We start from the raw sequence: 19,903 nt of genomic DNA on the forward strand, positions 1-19,903 counted from the left end.
GGAGCATGTGGAAAGAGCAGAGTTGCAAGCCGGTTATTAATCCATTTGCAGGACACGGCTTTTGTTGAAGTTTACAATTAAATTTAAATTAAAAAAAAGAAAAAGAAAAAGAAAAGAAAAGAAAAGAAAAAGAAAGAAAAAAAGAAAAGAAAGAAGGCTTTCATCCCGCGTCGGAGCTGCGCCTGCAGCCTCCGCACCCGCCCCGCCGTGACGCCGCGGAGCAGCGAGCCCCCCCGGCAGCAGGCGGCCCCGCGCCGCCCGGCCCGGCCCCCAGCGCGGCGGCGGGCGGCTCCGCGGTGCCGCGGGCGGGGGCGCAGCAGCGCTGCCGCTTGTTGATCGCGGCGCCCGGCGCCCTCCGCGCCTCCCGGGCCCCGCAGGCAGCCCCGCGCCCGGGCTTGCCGCTGCGCTGCGGCTTGCGTTCTTCCATTGCAACATTGCTTTTTCTTTTTTGTTATTTCCTCCTCTCCCTTTCTTTCCTTTTTTTTTTTTTTTTTTTTTTTTTTTTTTGCATGAAGATGGCGGCGCCTCTCGCCAGCAAGGCAGGGTCCGCCGGCACCAACAGCAAGCCTCCGTTCCCGGAGCTGGATTTCCGATCGGGAGCCAGGGTGGAGGAATTGAATAAACTCATCCAGGAATTCACCAAGCACGACCAGAGGGAGTACGACGACCAGCGAGCCCTGGAGATCCACACGGCGAAGGACTTCATCTTCTCCATGCTGGGTAGGGCAGCGACCGCGCGGGGCGGGGGCGATGCCGGTGGGACCTCGGCGTTGGGCTCCGGGCTGTGCGGCACAGCGGAGCCTGTCCCCTCCGCGGGGGCTCCGGGGGCCGCAGGGAGCGCCTCGCCTTCGGGACGCTATTCTTCCCCGCCCGCTCAACTACCCTTTAGCAGCGGTATATTTATACGCGGAGAGGAAAGGCTGGGTCGCAGAGCTGGCCGGTGCTGGAGAATCACAGCGAGCCCTCAGGGATGGAGGCGAGGCGAGCCCAGCCCGAGCCTTTATTGTTTTTATCCTAACTACCAAGGATGTTGGAAATGCAGATTTATTTAACGTGTTTATTTTTTAGGGGGTTATTAGACCGGCCGGTGCTTGTAGAGGAGCATCCTCTGAACTGCGTTTCTTGCTTGGGTTGCAAAACTTGCTGCGTAGTGGAGCGAGTTGGATTGTGGCTGGGAGTCCTCATCTGCGTGAAACTTTGCATCGCGGGCAGGGATCCTTAAAGTGGGGGGTAAAGGTGCTGGCCCTTGCAGGAATCACCTGGGCTCTGGCATGACTAAGGCTTATTAAGATCAGCGGTGGAATGACTAACAGCTCTGATTCTCTAGGTGTTAATTTCCTGATAAATATTTACCTTATTTTAACTAAGAAATCACTCATGTGAATGACAGCCCTTGGGATACAAAAGGATGCTCTTTTATGTGCGTGCTAGACTTTAAATTGGTCTGCCAGATATGTCTCAGTATCCCAAACATTTCTGTGTACAAAACAAGAACGTGGCTAATTGGAAGGTGTCAGCAGGGAGGGGTTCTTTGTGGCTCAGAGGTGCCCACAGACTTGAAGCCTGATGTATGGTCTGCAATGAATAACCTGCGTCACTTTTCTCATTCGGAAGCCCAGAGCTATCCTGTAATAATTGCTACTATCCTGCAATAATAATTTTCTGTACTGTGGGGATATCTCATCCCAGAAATAGACCACTTTCTTGGTAGCCATGAGCATACCTATGCTCGTTAAGTGAGCATTTGCCTATCCAGCTGGTTATCTGGTAAGGTGCTCAGGTAATTGCCTGCTTTGGGATTTGCACAACTTTGTGTATACACTGCTTTTTCACCAAGGGTTGGACAGGATACAACAGACTAAATTTAGCTGGAGAACAAGGACAACAAGTTGAAAAGTCAGTAGCATGTATATTTATAGTTGCTGTTATAAATATTTTTCCCTTCCTGTTTTAAAAAAGCTATGTGGTGAAGCACTGATTGCAACAAAGTCTGTAGGATTTTTCTTACTGAAAACCCCAACCTGTAGAGGTCATCCACTATTACAAACTGATACATTTTTTTCAGTCGGGGCTTTAAATAACTGGCTGAGGAAGCAGGTCTGGACAGGATGAAGCGAAGGACAGAAAGCTGTGAGAACAGCAGTTTTCAGTGCATGGCTGGTGGGTAGAGAAGGTTTTATGTGGTCATGCTACAGCGCTGCTTGTCTTTGCAGGGGTCAGAGACCACAGCATGTTTTCCTGTCTCACTGGCAGGAAAAGGTAATAAAAGAAAGATAGGAGAACAGGTTGTAGTGTACCTTGCATTTCTGCGAGTGTGCTCTGAGGTCATGCTATCATGAAAACACCAGAGCCTTAGTCTGTTACAAATAACATAAGTTAGTGTGGCTGTTCGTTAATGTTATTGGTGGGAGATGAGCGTTTACTTTTAAGTGTCTAGACTAAAACTGAGTTTAAGCAGTAGCTCTATTTCTGTCTAAGTTACATCTCACAGTTAGCAATGCAACTTGCTTCTGAAAAAAAAGACAAGACCTCAGAAGCAAGCCCAGGACAGAAATGGAGATGTGGTATCTGACTTGTCTGCTTTAGACACAGAAGCTGCACTTGTAGATCAGACCCTTTTTAGGCAGAGAGGCTCTTAAATCTAAAATGATTTAACTTATTAATAAATAGCTCTTTCCCCTGTGCCTGATCCCTCCCATACGTACTGCTCTTATCTCATCGGGTGATGATAGGAAAATTAAATGTAGCTTTCTTGATTTAATTACACTGGTGCATAATTCGTGGGTGAATGATAGGTGAGAAGACTTTGCACAGATTCTCTCATGTTTGCACTCCGTGTGGCTTGCCCTCTAGCTCAGCTCTTTGCTTTCTTTTTATATTAACTATTTTTCTCTGTATGCTGTCTTATCTTGGCTCTTAGTGACAGAACTATGGGCGATCTCAAGAGCTGTGCTATGATAAAATTAGGGAGAGGTGCTGCTTACCACACCTTTGTCCAAAATCTTGTGCCCCATGCATCAGAATAGGGCTGTAAATGACCTAGATATCTGGCAAAGGAATTGTGTATTTTCTGAATGCAGGCAATTCCCGGGCATCCCATACTTAATTACCAAGACCATATGGTCTTGCTGACACCCTCCTCTGAAACAACAGGTGTCTTTTGGTGTCTGTGCTGGGTGACTTCTCTTACACATGCCGAGCTGTGCCTGGTAATTACTTGTCTCCTCAGTACAGGTATGACTGAGCCTCAAAGAGGAAGGCTGTATTAATCAAGAAAGGGAGTGGAGGAAAGAAGGCCTTGTGTTCTGCACGACGGGCTGGCTGGGATTGACAGGGACACCAAGTCGCTGTCTGCCAGTCATGAAAGGAGCTCATTACTTATTCTGACTGTGACTGCTTTTCTGTGCTTAAGGAGTGATAAAGGAGTATTTTTATCGAATGTTGATGTTGCTATGAAAGATATGTGGATTTTTAAAGCATTTGCTGCAATTGTGATGAGTGGTGCATAGTACTGATATTGCAAAACCTTTTAGGGGTGCCTGATCTTGAGAGCATTGTTCCTGCAGTACGAGTACTCCCGGAATTAATAAAGAATACCTTTTTGTTCAGCACCTAAATAAAAAAAAAAAAAGGTGTTGTAAAGCACAGATGTGCCAGGCTTTAAAAATAAATAAATAAGTAAAAAAGAAACACTACGCTCTTGGGAACAAGAACATTGCATATTAAATAGCCTCTTGATATTTCCAGTGCTATTGCTGCCTCACAGCAGCTCACGTTATTAGAGATATTGACTCTTACATTTTACTTCTTAATGAGAGGAGCTGAGAAGAACAGAGAGAGAGGGTATGGATAGATGGAGACCACACAGAGCTTTTTCTTCTACTAAGGGCATACAATGATGTTCAGTTGTCTAGAGCAGTTCTCCAGACCTTTGTGCTGGTGTTTTATTTCCTACCATGAGACGATGACTTCTCTGTAGAGTCAGAACAGGGATATTCGGGGCGCTTCGTGCCCTACTCTTTCCTCTCAATGCCCTCTGTCCCTCAAACCAAGGAAAAGACAGGTTCAAGCTGGCTCAAATTGGCGTCTCTTTGAAGGCCTCCGGTGTATCTTTGTGTCGCTTCAGCGGCTGCACATTACTTCTGTGGGACTGAGGCTGCCCATCTCAGCACAGCTCTCAGCTGCCCACAGGCCTGGCCTGCAGGGCTGGCAGCCCGCTGCCACTTGGAGCTGTTGACAGGCTAGAGAGTGAGCTCCCATCAGCACCTGATAGAGGAGGGTGGTGAGCCTGCTGAGAGCATTTCCTGGCTCCCAGTTCTGATGATTCTCCTTTTCAGTGGTGTCCACTACCAAAGAGGTATTTCATGGTCTCCGTGGTACTGGAGGTCTGTGCATCAGAATAACATTGATGGTGCGACTGTGTTGCAGCAGTTTGTGGGACATATTTTTTTTCCTTTGCCATCCTGGTATAACTTGATGATGAAACCTCCTATTGTAGACTAGATTTCATGCATTGTTAGAATTGTTACCTGCTTGTCTATGATAAATCAGAGAAATTCTCTGGTTTCTTTTGTGGCACTGAGCTGATGAAATAGCAACAGGATTGAAATGATCTCTCTAGGGTTAAGTCTTTTGTGTGTGCACACCTTTTCTCAAGAGAGGCCGATCGTTATAGGAGCACACTGCACACTGAGGGCTATGTTAATAATGGCTCCCTGCTGGCATTCCCTGTGCTGCTGAATGCATAATGCACAGCTGTTAAAAACAACCGTACTGTATTGCAGATTTCATTTCTGGCTTCTGTTCGGTCCCCTCTCCCTGCAGATCACATGTTTCTGTACTTGTATTTGAGGCTGTATTTTCTTTATTTTTTTTAAGGGATAAGGTGCTATGCTGACAATGTGACCCTCACAAGGTATCAATGTCTTCTGTTTGGCTGTAACTATCAGAAGTCAACCAATTTCACCTAAGTTGAATTCTTTCTGTTACTAGTTAAAAAAAATAAAAAATAAAAAAAATCCATAGATTCATAAAGGTTGGAAAAGACCTCTAAGATCATCTAGTCCAACCGTCCACCTATCACCAATATTGCCCACTTAACCAAGTCCCTAAGTACCACGGTTCTTGAACACTTCCAGGGACAGTGACTCCTCCACCTTCCTTGGCAGCCTGTGCCAGCGCATCACCACTCCTTCTGAGAAGAAATTCTTCCTAATATCCAATCTGGACCTCCCCTGGCACAACTTAAGGCCATTCCCTCTTGTCGTATCACTGTCACCTGTGAGAAGAAGCCAATCCTCACCTCGCCACAGCCTCTTGTCAGGGAGTTGTAGAGAGCAATAAGGTCTCCTCTGAGCCTCCTCTTCTCCAGACTGAACAATCCCATTTCCCTTAGTTGCTCCCCATTTTGTTCCAGAACCTTCACAGCTCTGTTGCCCTTCTCTGAGCGCACTCCAGAGCCTCAATATCTTTCTTGTAGTGAGAAGCCTATAGCCACCTCTGTCTCTTTGTTCAAAGGGGTTGCTCCCTGTGTGCAGTGAAAATAGCTTGAACATGTTTCTCTTAATCTGTTTTAAGACGCTGGTACTTCACTTGCTCAACTACTGTTTTGAAACATTAGGCTGTGATGTAAAGTATTTAGTGTAATAGCAAGGAACATGTCCTAAGGGCACAAATTCTCATGGCAGGCTTGTCAGACTGCCCACCGCCTGTTCCTTCAGTCTGTGGAAATATTTGTAAAAGATTTGGGTGAATGCTTGCCAAGCCCAATTATGCAATTATGTTTTAAGGGCAATTTTATAATTACAGTGGAGGATGGTAACCAGGATACGTGAGTTGTTGGGTTTTGACTTTTCCTTTTTTATTCCACATGACTTTGCATGAATTCTAGTTAGAAACCAGTTGTTCAACTTTCTCGTGGGCAGCCGACTGTAGGTGAAGCTAAATAAAGGCAAATACAACACTGCTCAGGAAGGCTGGGGGGCATCCTTTATTTTAGCTTTGGTGATTTAAATGACAGATGTGTTCTTGGAGACCCAGAGCAGCCTGTAGAAAGAGTCCAGTCTAGGGAAGACTCAAGATTAATCAATCCTCAGTCCTGCCTGGGCTTCTTGAAGGGAATCTCAAAACTATGCAAGTTTGTTTTTATTTTGTAGCTCCCACCTCCAGTCAGTGGGACTTCACTTGCGAGAGCTGCTTCAGCATGAACAGTACCAGGTGACAATGTGACAATGGAACTCCAAGCATGTCTGCGTGAGACCCTGTGTTGGCAGCTGCAGATAGAGGCTTTGGCATGAATTTTTCAGCTCTCTTTGAGACTAAGTAGTATGCCACTAAGTCCATTAGGTATTTCTAGGTGATGGTAGCGTATGAATCTAATCCTTGGGTTGTGTGGGTGCTAACTTGGGAAACAAGCTGTAGCTTATTTGCTACAGTGAGGCTTAAGAACTGAATACATTTTACAAGATAACTTCCCTCCTGAGCTGGGTTTTTCCTTAGCAGCCCAGAGTTGGGATGGATGAAATTCCCTATTAAATAAACTCATTATTTCTGTTTATTGGTATTTTGGTGTAGTAGAAATGCTAAGTCACAACTTGAATCAGTGATTGAGCACCTGGTGGGAAGGCAGGGCCAACCCAGGGAGCTCAGCTGCATGCAATGTACCTGAGTGATTGGAAGGGGTGGAGCCAGGGTGCACCCCTTCCCAGACCTCATTTGAGGGTTGGCAGTGGAGGTCGTGGACTGAGTGGATTAGTAGTTCAGCCAACCTGACAGGTCCCTAAATTTTGTGCTCTTTCATTAAATAAACTTTCTTTAATTTTTTCAAAGCATCATTTCAATGATCTTCTGGTTATAAGGGAATTATCATCTCCTGTAACATTCAGTTTAAGAAAGATCAATTTCATTTCCCCCCCCCCAGTATTTTTGACTTTTGAAAGATACTTGATGCTAAGTAAGTTCTAACAGTCCTGTTAATGCATTATATTTCATGTTGGTCAGTATGATTTTACTTAGAAAATGGTTAATACATTTTGTTGTGAGCATGCTGTTGTCAAGTGTACAATCTGCATACCACTGAACAGGAGGGGCTTAGTTACTTCAAGGTTCCCAACATCTTTGTCTTGATACAGCAGTGGGTAACAGCTACTCCTACCCACCTGTATTTAGGGCTCTGGGTAAGTGTATGCACAGCACTGGGTGGTTTCAGCTTGTAGAACAAGAAGTGGATCACGAAAAACATTCTGGGTGCTAAACACAGAGTCTATACACCTATGCTCCATTTTAAGCTGTCCCCAAATTCTCACAGCTCTGTGCCAGTTTCTGTGTCTAATGATACACGATGGGACCACAGTAATGCCAGAAGAATTCCCTGTCTCCCATGCTTCAAAAGTGATGAGAGGTGGTATGGTAGTGAATATGGAGCACTATGGTGTTGCTTTTCTTTATCTCAGATTGGTTTAACCCTACAACACTCTGAGGCTACAACTGGAAATGGAAGCCTGTGTTTGAGAGCCGAGCTTCAGAAAGTCTTCAAGTAGTGAAGGTGGATAGCTGCTCTGTTGTGTGTTGCTCCAGTAGTGGCTTTGAGATCGAGTGCAGCACTGCTTCTAGGGGAGGCATTACAGCCTGACCCAGTTAGGCAGTTCTAGCAAGTAATCTTATTTTATACTGAAGGAATCCCAATGCTCTGAGAAATTAGTTTAAAGAATAGAGGGTCTGTGCTGATGTAACTTGGCAAAGTCTGGCAATGACAAGCAGTAGAAGGCAGCAGTTTGAGACAGAAAGCAAGGGAAAATGCCTGACAGCTGAAGCTAGAAGTTCTGTTGAATAGCAGTAAGAGATTGGGACAGAATCATTTCTTTTGTCCTACTACACATTTCTAGGACCATGACTTAGGTGAGCACCTTAGGTGAGGTGTGGGGTATTGTTGGTCTGCTTAGGTCTTCACTACTACAGGTGGAATTTCTTCCACCCACTGATGGAGTGAGAATTTGTATGTGATTTGGTTCAGAATTGCTGAGTAGCTGGGAACACTTCTCAGTAGCTGCATCCAAAAATAGATATGTTAGTTCTTGCTTTGTTGCAAAAACTGTTAGGCTGTGAGGTTTTTCTGTTCTGTGATGACTTACTTCAACTCTCCCGTTCATGTTGTTTGGTACTGTTCCACACTTCTCTCAAGAAAGGATGTTTTTATTCAGTGGTGCATGTATGACATTGTTTAGAAAACCAAATACTGAGTTTCTGAGGAAGGGTTTGGATTATACAAGTATTAAAAATATAAAGTCAAATGCTGTAATCAACTTCTGTGCTTTTCCCTTTAGGCTTCTACACTTTGCATTTTAATGGGTCTCGTGGTGATGCTTTGACTGATCTGGAACACAATGGAACTCATCTTGGAAAAGAGTCCTGTGCTAATAGCTCTGGCTGGGCCTGATCCACAGGCGAGGTGCTTGGAGATGCTTCATGTTTGTTTTGTACCTCACCAATTAATGTATAACTTAGTGGTAGAGCAGCAGGAAAGCTGTGCTTGCTGACACTTCATGATATAATGATTTAATCCTTCGTGACACATTCCTGCTGAGTGTCGAAGTTGATAACTCTAATCTCTGTCCCTGGCTCGGTGTGACAGGACCCTGTCCTAGAGGGCATTCTGCAGGAGCCTGCAGGCCCTTGTAGGTACTTTGTGACTGATTTGTGTAAACTCTTGAATGTGATTGTACAGCATTGCTGGGTGTAGTGAGGAATCTGGAGCTGAGCACAGACAAGGGAGCCACTCCACCTGGGAGGAGGAGGAAATATCCTAATCTACTTCTAAGTACACTTCTTCCTTTACAAATTCTGAAGCCTGGGTGTGGGTGCAGGTCTGTACACAGGGATGAATGCACAACTGCTCTGCAGTGGTCAGACCCTGCCATACAGTGGAGCTTGCTTCTCCTCCAGCATAGACAGTGAATGGATGTTTTTTTAAACCTTTTGGTTGGATGGTATTCATAAAACAATTTGCAGCTCTGCAAATAGAGGAGTGAATGTTGCTGTAACAACTCTTCAGGGGCTTTGTTGCCTTCTGTGTCTGCAATTTGCCTTTTGAAAGTTGCATACAGTGTGGTGAATGGCAGATCAGGTGTTGATATTGGCCCCTTGGTATTAGGCCCTCCATGCTTAAGTTGCTGAAATCTCTGTATTTTGTAGTCAGGGCAACTGAGTAAGCAATCACTAACTTGAAGAAAGTAAAAACAGTGCAACTCTCTCTGCAAGTGCAGCATATCTGAACAAGCTGGCCTGTTTGAATTAAAAGCTTTTTCCCTTTTCCTGTGTGCAAGCTGTAATGCACATCTAAGTGCTGTATTGAGGAAAAAGGAGTTATTAGAATTTGAATGAGTGTCTATCAGATATGGTTTTTTGTGTGTTCTCTGTTAAAGCTTGACTCTGTACTCCTAGTTTTCCTCAGTATCCTCTGAACTTTATGAATGTGTAATGTGTTCAAGTGAGGCAGCAGCATTATACTGAAAATAGCCACTTTGACAGGCTTGTAATGCCAAAGAACGACTGTCTCTGCAGTTATTTTAATTATCCTGAGAATGGGATAAGTGCTACATAAGCACATAGCATACTTTAGGTCAGAGCTGGAGATATGAAAGTTACAAATATACGTCACTTTGAGCTTGCAATTTTTAACTAACCAGTTACCTTGGAAATGTATATGTGCCTTTATTTGTTTGTTTTTGACTCACTTTGCCCCAAACAAACAATTTAGGTGAAAGCATTCTGGTATTCAAGGGCACTGATGACAGTGCTTTGGAGTGTAGTGCTGAGAAGTGATACTGCTGAGGTTTGCAGGTGGAGATCTCATCCCCTGTTGGCAGATCTGCACTGGGCTGAGGCCAGCCCTGCTTGGCAGGGATCATAGGAGCCCTATAGAAGGGACTCTTATAGGAGTGAGGAGAGAAAAATGAATAAAATCCCCCGACCCCCAACATGGTGATAGACCTCCTGTTGTTCTTAATGTGCGTCTGTAAATGGCACTACTTTCCGCTGTTGTGCACCGAAACAATAATAAATTAGAATCATTGGCATTTATATACTACTTCACAATTTTCAGAGTGTTCAACACACATTAACTAATTCAGCTGAAATGCAAATGTTCTCTGAGCAGTCACTCTTCTTGCTGCCCAGGGGGACCTTTCATTGCAGTTGGGACAAGGCTTTTATTTTTCAGCCTTAACTGAAGCTGATGACAGAAATGTTCAGTGCAGACACTGGATCTTTCTTCCTGAAGATTCTAAGCATTTGCATATACTCCTCTTTGCACAGAAATTTGGCTATTCTCAAGTCATGTGGTACTATTAAGAAAACCATGCAGGAGACTTGTAAGTACTGCGCTACAAATATGCAGACTTACATTTAATGGATAGTAGTTGCAGAAGCTACTGAGTTAGCAAAGATGTTGATACATCGAGTGCATCTCTCTATGCTTGCATAAGGCCTTGGGTAACACCATCTCCAGTGGCTCTCTGTGCTAATGGCCTCAGCAGCTCAGAAGGAGAAAAAACATTCATCAGTTCTGATGATACTGTGTGATCAGAGAATGTGCCAAAGGGAGCTTAAGATGCTCTCTGTATGGGCATTGGTCCATATTTCTCTAGATCCAGTGACTGCTAGAGGAGGAGGATAAAGCCCAGCAGATGGCTTATTGCCAGGTAAGGTGTTATGGAAGACATTGGAGACTTTTAAGTCTGTCATTCACCATCCTGAATCCCAAGCATGGAGTAATGCTTGGTTGGCATGATTCTAGTCTCTCTGGACTTTGGCTTCCCTTCTGCCTTGACACTTTGTGCATCTAGTGCTGGTGATGGGGAGTTCGATACATCTGCATTTCTGAACTGGGTGGGATTGGGTCCAATTCTTATTTGAGAGAATGGCATCTCTTCTTAGTGTCCCAGTAAAGGGGCAAGGAAATAAGCATCCTTTTTTGTTAGGTTACAGAGTAATCTACTTCTAGGGGTTTACTTTGGAGACAAGTATTTCGTAGACTTGCTAAAATGAGGCCTGGCTCTTGGTGGTAATAACTCTCATTCTAATCCTTGAAGCTTAGCCATAACTAGGTGGCATTTCTGCACTGCCTCTTTGTCTAACCATTTGGATCCTTTCTCTTTTTCAAGTGATGCCTGCATGTCTGACCTGAAACTGATTCTGGAAGAGCAGCATCAATTATAACTTTCATCTAAATGGTCATAAGGGCAGGAACACCATTAGCCTCATAGTAACCTAATTACACAGGGAAGTAGCGGTGCATTCTGAGATCAAAACTATCATATTGCTACAGCATTTCCTTCAGCTAGAAGCGCACAGGAGAACAGCATGTTTCTTGCAGTTGATGACTTCTTTCAGTAGCCCTGATATCCTAATTTTCCCTTTGAAGTTAATGTGCAGATTGGTAGGTGGCATCACTCAAAGTGACTGAGCTGTTGTTGTCTGTGGAGATATCTCCAAGACAACCTATTTCCTGGTCACACAGCACCTTGGCTTCTGCCACAAGGCATTTTAAGGGAGTTGGTAAGCTGAAGGAGCAAGATATTTTAACAGCTTATTATTAGCAATATAGCTGCCAAATACAGCTCAGAGCCTGTGGCTGAAAATGTTCCTATTAAACACTGCATACGATAGCTTAAAGGAAAGGATTGTGCGATTTGACTAGCAAACAGAAGTACCAAATAGCAGGAATTAAGTCTCTACTTTTGCAGGTCCTTTCCTCCATTTGTTGTTTGTGTTTTATTGCTGGAAGCATTGGGAATTCAGCGGCCTTCTTTCATTTTTATTGCTTTATGGCTAGGCTTCCCTGATGCATTTCAGCTTGGCTTTTTCCAGTGCTGGTGTGCCATATTTTTTTGAAAATATACCCATAAATTAATGTTTGTTTCAATTTCTTTTCTGCTCTAAAACTCTGAAAGATTCAATGACTCCTTCCCATTTTGAGATTAGGATAAATAAGCTGAAAGTGTTCTATTTTTTTTTCTTTTTCCCTTCTTCCCACTTCCTTTTTCCCTCTAAAAGAGCAGTATTACAGGACAGGTGTAGATCACTTCCAAGTATTTTTGTTCAGCATTTCCAATTACTGGTGGTGCTTTTCTTCTATGAAATACTCCCATGTGTACTCCATTTCAAGGGATGAGGTCCAAAACAAAATAAGAGAATGTCCATATATTTTTCTGCCTCCCTTGCAAGGCTTGGCAGTACCGCCTAGCTGAACAAACCCTACCTTTGTCTTCGCTTTGGAATAAGAAACAAGAGGGCTTGTTGATTCCTGCTGCATTAACACTAACCTTCTGTTTTCCTGAGACCTCCCAGGAGACTGCTGCAGCGTGCACCTCCTGCACTTCTGCCCTAGGGACCTTACAGCATTAACTTGGGTTTTAACAACGGGAGGAATGCAAAATTGCTCAGTGTGGTAGTGGGTGGAGAAAGGACGCTGAGGGTGCAAGGCTGAGAATGCATGAAGACATTCACAGGAAAAGCCCAGGAGGAATGAGGAGCCCTGACCTCTGGCCCATGGCAGATCTGAACCTGAACTCTCAGCTAATACCTTCTGAGCTACTCAGCAGCCTTCTCTGGGCATGCCTGCATGCATGGGGGAATTCTAGGAATGCAGACTTCAGCATGGTGTGGGGATGCTGCTGCTGCCCTCTGTTCAACCAAGAGCTGCAGTAGGGTTAGTTTTTCCACAAAAAGCCCCATTGTGCTTGTTTGTAGCATTCTTTAATTAAAGATTTTTTTTCCCTGGATAAGATTCCATTAGAACAGCAGGAGCCTCCATCAGAAAGCTGCAGAGAGGCCCTTCACTGACATAGTATGCCTTCACCTCACTTCCTTCATCCCAACCCCTCCCAGCCCCTTTATTTTTAAGCCTTACTGACTGGGATATTGAAGAAGCTGTTGTTAGCAGGTATTGCCCCCAAATTACAGTGGCAGTGATCTAAGGATGTGAGAGAAGAAACTGAGTTGGGGAAAGACGGAGCCCCTGTCACCTGCAGCCTGTTTAGAGCCGCACTTGGTAACTAGGCAGTGATTCAAGCTACTTGAGATGTTAAGTGTGGTGTAAGAAGTAGACTTGACCCAGGTGAGCCCCCTTTGTGCTTTTGAAGGAAAATTCTGTTTGGCACCAAGGAGAATAGGGCTCTACTTCCACACTGCAGTTCAGGATTGGTCTGCCTTATTCCTCATTTCTTGACTCTACCTAATTTAGCATGCAAATATTGGTTGCTTGAGTATCTCCTTTCCTGACCCAGCGTCTTCTCATCAAGGTGCTGGAGAAGGTCGTGGGTAGAGACAATCCATGGCATGTGTTCTCTGCAAAATACGCTTAAAATTGTTCTTGGTTGCCTTGCAGCAAAGCTATTTCTGTCCTGCTGATAGCCTGGCTTGGAAGCTGAAAACGTCTGGGTAGGATTTATTATGCTCTGACCATTAAATTTTAAACTGCTTTTAATGGTAGATGTTAAATCACTGCTGTCCCAGTTCCAAGCTCAGTGCAAAATTCCTGAGTTCTTAGGAAAGCATTTCCCCTGCCAGCAGCCTGTGACAAGTCTTGGTTTCTGACAAGAAGTCGCAGGGCTGTTGATAGAATGAGGCAGCAGTAGGTTGGTGGAGGACCTGTGTGTGATCAGATGGGTGGCTAGGCCAACATCTAGGCTCTGGAGAGCAGAGTCTTGCAGACCTGGTACTGCCGTGGTGTGTAAGAGAGGTGTTTGTGTTAGTGTCTGTGTGCAGGCACTCAGCTGTGACAGTGATTGAGCAGCTTTGCTCTTGCCTTTGTCCCTTCCTGACTGAAGCATCTCTGGGGCTGAAATTCAGTGTTGCAGCATTGAGATGTTTAGAGCAAGCTATTTTATTTTTGTTCTTGTCTCATAAATATTGACCTGTTCAGTGTTGGCACGCAAATGTGGCTTTGTCCCTTGCTGCTGGGAACCTCAGCATGGCTTTCTCTTGAGGCTGAGGAAGTGTGGCCATAATTGTGTGACAGTGTGTGTGTGTGATACAGGCTGCTTCCTTCAATGTGACATGAGTGGAGTGCTCCTCTAAAAGCACTAAAATGGAATCTAATGTTTTTCAAATCTCTAAAATTTTTTCTGAAACTCTTTTCAGCTACTTGCAAAGACAGCCGTGGAAGGTGGGCAGGGGTTGACTTCCTTGCTGAGGAGAGGAAGATGATGTGTTTTGTTGTATGGCTTTGCAAGGGAAGCAAAGAACCATGCAGAGCTTCCAACTCTCAGTCCTGTAAGTTTCACACTGCTCTGTTGCAGTTGCCTAGCACTGGGCCTTCCTTTTCACCACCAACCTTATTTAATGTTTTGCTTTCTTTATCCCGAAGCTGGACATCATTTATGGTTGGACTAAATGATCTTAGTGGTCTTTTCCAACCTCTATGATTCCATATAAAATTAAAATCATCGAATGACATTCTTCTGATGGGAAATGTTTGAGATCAGCACATCAAAAGAGGCAGAATTTATTGTATTCTGCAGCAGTTCTCCAGAGTCTGCACCTCACCAAAGCAGGATATCCCCAGTCCTCAGTACAGTGCTTAAAACCACTGTTCCTGGCAGTATTTGCAATGACAGCAGCTGGAAGTAAAGCTCTGGAGCAGAGTATCTTGTGTTTAGTAACTTTCCTCTTATGGAAGGAAGATCAGTGCTCTGTAACTTGGGTTATTTAACTCCTGCTTGCAGTGGACGAGAGGTAGACAAGAGTAGAGATGAGGATTCTAGGACAAGGTGTTAAACACACCCCTTTTGGCAGGGATGTTTTCCTAGAGCGTATCTGCCTGTATCAAGGTAAACAGAGGCTCTTTTTTCTGCTTATTTTCACACCTGTAAAGTTTGAACAGACCTTGTAACAGTGCTGCCGTATGGCTGCTTCCTGTATAAGAGTGGAAGGTGCTGAGTATGGACATCCCAGTGTGCGTGCGTCTGTCTGTCTGGACCTGTCCCATCAATTAAACAGGAGCTGACATCATTTTTGAAGGTCAGCTGTTTTATAACCTAATATTACCATTTTGTTTCCTCTGGGCTTATTCTTTGCCTCCCAACCTGCAGCTCGGCACCATCTGGTGCGGGCACACAAGGGAGAAAGATTAGAGGAAAGTAAAGCAGCTTTGTTTGCTTCCCCCATCGCTTCCGATGTACACAGGAGTCAGCAGCCTCTTACAGTATTGAATTTTAAGTGGTGGGAAGGGCTGGATCCTGTTAGCTCTCTAAGGGAGGGTGAAATAGCCTGTACTTGCAGTGCTCGCTCAGCGTCTCGCAGTTCCTGAGGGACTTACTGTGGCTAACAGAGTGCAGTCTCTTGCATTTTATTTTATATTTCAATAGTCTTTTATTCTTATGAGCTGTTTATGCCAACGCCTGTATTTTCCATACCTACAAATTACTGAAAGAACTCCTTAAGGATGTACACACCTAGTGCTCACCCTGACTTCAGGCTACTTTGAAGTGCTGTAAACACCTGACCTGTATTTACAGCTGGCAGAGGCAACAAACTGGCACAGCACAAGCATCTGCCCTGGTGGCATCTGTCTGCACAGACCGAGGAGATGCAGGTCTGCTTCTCCATCCTCTGGTACTTGCAAATAGCACCAGTCATTTCCATCCCATAGTGGGAGGGGTTGTCTCTTCATGCTGCCTCCCATCCTCTTTTTCTCCATCCAGCCGGAGGTGTGATGCTCTCCATCCAAACTCTGTGCTGATTGTTTTCTGTGAAAGACAAATTTATTTTCTTCCTGATAATAAAAAGATAATAATGCTGCTGATCTCTCAGGCCAGCAGCATTACTTACAAACTAATATCTTATTGTTTATCTTCAATGCTGCAAATTTTGCCTTGGGATATTTTGAAACAAAATGTCTCGAGCCATAAATAACTATTGTGTATTTGGCTGTTTGGAAAGGATAGCTAATTGATGTGCTTTGGTTGGATGCAAATATGCATGCCAAGTAATGAAGGCATTTGGCTGACTGTGATTCATGGCATGTACATGGAACTGTATTATAAAGCATATAATGTGCGTGTAGACTTTTTGTCATCTGCCTTTTCTTTGCTGCTGTTTAGTTTTCTTCCAAACCACTGTTTTTTCAGGTTAAGGGTACTTTATTACAATTCCTAATTCCTGGAAAGAGGATGATTCAGCTTGGAGGCTTTTGAGGAGGCTCATTTTAGTTTCTATATTTTTAACAATTGGATTCTCCATTATGTGGAGAATCTTGAACAACAGATGTTCAAAAATTATTTGGAACAAGGAGCAAATTCAGAGTTTTTCAGTCATTTCAGTTGGCAGTTTTAGGTGTGCTCTTGCTTCTTCAGCTGCTCCTTGGGATGGTCAGTTAGATGAAGTGCAGGCAGGCTAGGAGACATTTCTGTGGGGCAGAAAGATTTGTTGTATTTGATGATATCACAAAGAATGTATTATTACTATCTCTGTTACTCTTTATTATTATTCAGTTCATAATGTGATTTTGTAACCTGAAATGCTTGTAGTTGTATCAATTCTGTACTACCAGCAATCTATCTGAAAAATTCTCTCACTTCTCATATCCAGGACAGCATAGGACAGAATCTCTTGGCTTGGATCGCTGTGAAATCCCACTGCCTACCTGTTCTTTCTTTCTTTTTCTTCTTTTCCTAACTCTTGTCTTCATTAGTATTGAAAGCATGCAGCCAAGGTTGACGAGGACAAAAATTAAGCAGTAGCCAGGCCTTACTTAACTGTTCACTGCTTTTCTTTAAGAAAACCTGGGAGTGAGCAAGGCTTTTTGATCTCTTGTTTTCTTTGTTTTTCTTTCTGTGACAATACAACAAGAAATTTAAATCTGCTTTTTGTAGAGCTAAGGGATCTGAAGTGATGCACTGTGCCTGGTGGTACTTAGCACTCAGCAGGGAGCTCAAGTTCTTCCATCTCTTACAGTCTTTCCTTTGAGAGAAGAGGAGATGCAATACACTTTACCACAGGTGATGTACACGCGATGTTTCAGAATGTGAGGCTTCAAAGTAAAGGCAACATAATAGCTGGCTTTGCTACCCAGGATTTGTGTCCCAGGAGGATGTTAGGCTGATAAGACATCTTTGCAGCTCCAGGTGCTGCAGCTAGAGGAGCACCCACATTGTCAGATGGGGTCTTTGCAGGGGATGAGCCAGCAGTATGGTTTCATCTGATGCACATCTAGCAAAGCCATCCCACAGGTATTGGGTCAGTGGTCATCAGCACTGCTTAAACCAGCATCTCACGTGGAAACTGAGGCTTTTAGTTTATGGTGCCAGTATCAATAGGAGTTCTTGTTTTGGGATAGAACTCTATAGTACTCAAATCTGTACAAAGATTAACAGGAAACTGTGATCTTTGCTTTGAAGAAAATCCTTAGGCTATAAATTGCTGTTTTGTTTTAAGTAATCCGTACCTTGTAGTCCTCTGTTAGCTTTCACTTTCATTGGATTGTTTTAACCATTGATTGACCTGTTGAGATTGCCTATTTCTTTTGATTGTTCCTCTTTGCATTCTGCACAAATCCTTGCTTTCAGGGTTTGTCCTGTTTGTTCCCAGAAGTTCTCCTGTGGAGGAGCTTGGCAGGGTTTTGTTCGCCATCGCTAAGCAATAGTTGTGGTCAGTTACTGAGTTAAAGAGAATAAACTAGATTGATTTTTCCTTTTGCAGCCTAGACTAGAAAAGCTGATTCCTTCTGTCTGCTGTGTGTTCAGGGCTGCAAGCCAAGCTGCTATCAATTTTACCTTCTCCTCCTGTGAAATTGCTGAAGAAAAGATGCTTTCCAGATCATGTGTGTGGAACAGATGTGGTTTATATTACTAGATGATTCAGCTAGAAGTGATGCCAAAACATATTCCAGAACTCTCAGCTGGCTGTCAGATTGAGAGGAGCAATAACTGGAGTGAAATGCTGGGCTGTGTCTGTAGCTGCTGCCATGACGAGTAGTTCCCTTTGATTTACTGAAGGTCTAAGAGAACAGTGGGTTGAGGGGTGCACACAGAAGTCTTTCAGTAGGCTTGGTCAGTACGTGGAGATGCACACAGTGCCCAAACTACACATAGCTTTTCACTTTATTGTCAAATACCATCAGCATATGGACTGCTAGGGTCCTCTTGGCCAACTGTTTTTCCTTCCACCTTCTGCTGAGATGGAGGAAATTCAGTTTTCTTACATAGAAGTATGATTAACTTGACTATTTTTTTTTCCCTTCACAATCATCCTTGGCAGTGTTCCAGTGAGCCAGTGGAACAAGAGTTTTTGGGGCTTGATTTATACACAGACGTGAGCCAAAGATGAGACTGGGCAGCTGTCTGAAAGTCTAGCTGTATAACTGCACATTCAAGACTTGCTTATATGTAGATTGAAAAGTGCAGGGAATGAAAAGTGCCCGGTCAATAACATAACAAGTGGCTCCTTGGACTTTGCTGTTGAGGTTGTAAATTGAGCCATTTCCTCTCGAAATCAAGTTAAACTTTTATATGTGGGTGAAGTCCAAGGACCTGCGTGCTACTAGTGGTGCCTGGGAAATCCAGCCCAAAGAGCAGACACTGGAAGTTTTGTGTCCCATAAGAAGGAAGTATTAAGTTAGTCTGAACAACAGAACCAGATGTGTTTTTTTTTTTTTTTTATTGCACAGAAGGAGTTTCTAGTAAATCTTACCACCAGAGAATGAAGAGTCAACATCTTTGTGTCTGTGGCTGTCAGAAGTCCCACTTGTGCAAACGGATTACAGGGTACCAGCAGCCTCCAGCAATGAGAGCACAGGGTAGCACAATGCACAGATGCTTCAAAGAGAAGAAACGTGTATGGGTGGTGGTGGTGTTTGTCTCCCCTTATGAATCAGTGTTGAGCTAAGTCAGAAAAAGCTTGAGCTCTCTCTTCTGCTGAATTCTATACTGTGTTCTACCCTTACTAATGGGAACTATAGTAAGAGCTGTGGTTTGTTGCTGTGACTGCTGAGTCAGGAGGGGGCAGAGATGAGAAGTTCTGCCTTGTCACTGTGTTTCCTTGGGAAAGTTGTTTACACTGTGACACGGAGGTTCCTCTCTGTGCCTTCCCATTGGAGCTGTCTGCAGCCCTATACCTACTTCCACTATAGATCAGAGCATCTGCCTGTTGTTTCTTGCTTTTGGACTGTGGACTGCAAACCTCATCTGCCATGCTAGTGAGTGAAACAGCCCCAAAGTACTCTCTATGTAGTGCCCCTGGCACATTTGCTGCTAAACTGGGAGAGACCAAAGCATTGCATGCTTGGACTGCTGCAGATTTTCCTTGAGCTCGGAGTGCAGGGGCTGGTGCTCTCAAAGCAGGAGGCTTGCTGGCTGGGTCAGGTCAGTAAGGGCAGGCTCTATCAGCAAAATCCTGTCAAGATACTTATGGCTCATGCCAGAAAGGCTCTTTCCTACCTTCACCTGTGTCTAAGCAAAAGGCAGCATTGAGCAGCATGTTGGCTGGGCTCATATTGTTGGGCTTTCACTGGTAAAACTGTTAATTGTGAATCACATCTCTTGTACTTTTTGGTTGTGCAAGCAGAAGAGCTTGCTGTTGCTTTGCTACCACATTTAAGAGCACTTTGTGGTCCCTTGTATTCCATTCAGAACTGCATGCATGCTTTGCTGCTAAGTGTGTCTTGGTGGGTTGAAAACCACCCAGCTAGCACAAATGCCAAGTCAGGGTGGATGCATATTTTTCTAAACCATTGCCTATCTCTGCATGGGAACGCTGCAGAATTTGTCAAACTTTTATTTACTTTCACCACAGAGATTTCAAATGCAGGCGTGGGTGCTGTTTGAATAAAGAGGCTGTTCTGTGTGTTCAAAGTGTGAAAGATTCCAATTGTTTGCACTCTGAACAGCTTGCCCCAGCATCAGAACTT

The 19,903-nt window shown here is 44.1% G+C and overlaps 1 protein-coding gene across 5 annotated transcripts in view; it reads left to right on the forward strand.

Annotated features, from left to right (window-relative positions):
- The window catches only part of MB21D2 (Mab-21 domain containing 2), an 81,841-nt gene that overhangs the window by 32,459 nt on the left and 29,479 nt on the right, over positions 1-19,903 (forward strand). For 3 of the 5 annotated variants that reach the window (XM_046898515.1, XM_040705799.2, XM_040705798.2), the window contains one exon: positions 516-720. In XM_046898515.1, the coding sequence (XP_046754471.1) occupies positions 516-720 (205 nt within the window). Of the gene's footprint in view, positions 1-295; positions 8,862-19,903 lie in introns of those variants that run through there. The other 2 variants (XM_422716.8, XM_046898516.1) reach the window with 2 other exon arrangements.

Source organism: Gallus gallus, chromosome 9 (genome assembly GCF_016699485.2).
Source record: "Gallus gallus isolate bGalGal1 chromosome 9, bGalGal1.mat.broiler.GRCg7b, whole genome shotgun sequence".
Lineage (NCBI taxonomy): Eukaryota > Metazoa > Chordata > Aves > Galliformes > Phasianidae > Gallus > Gallus gallus.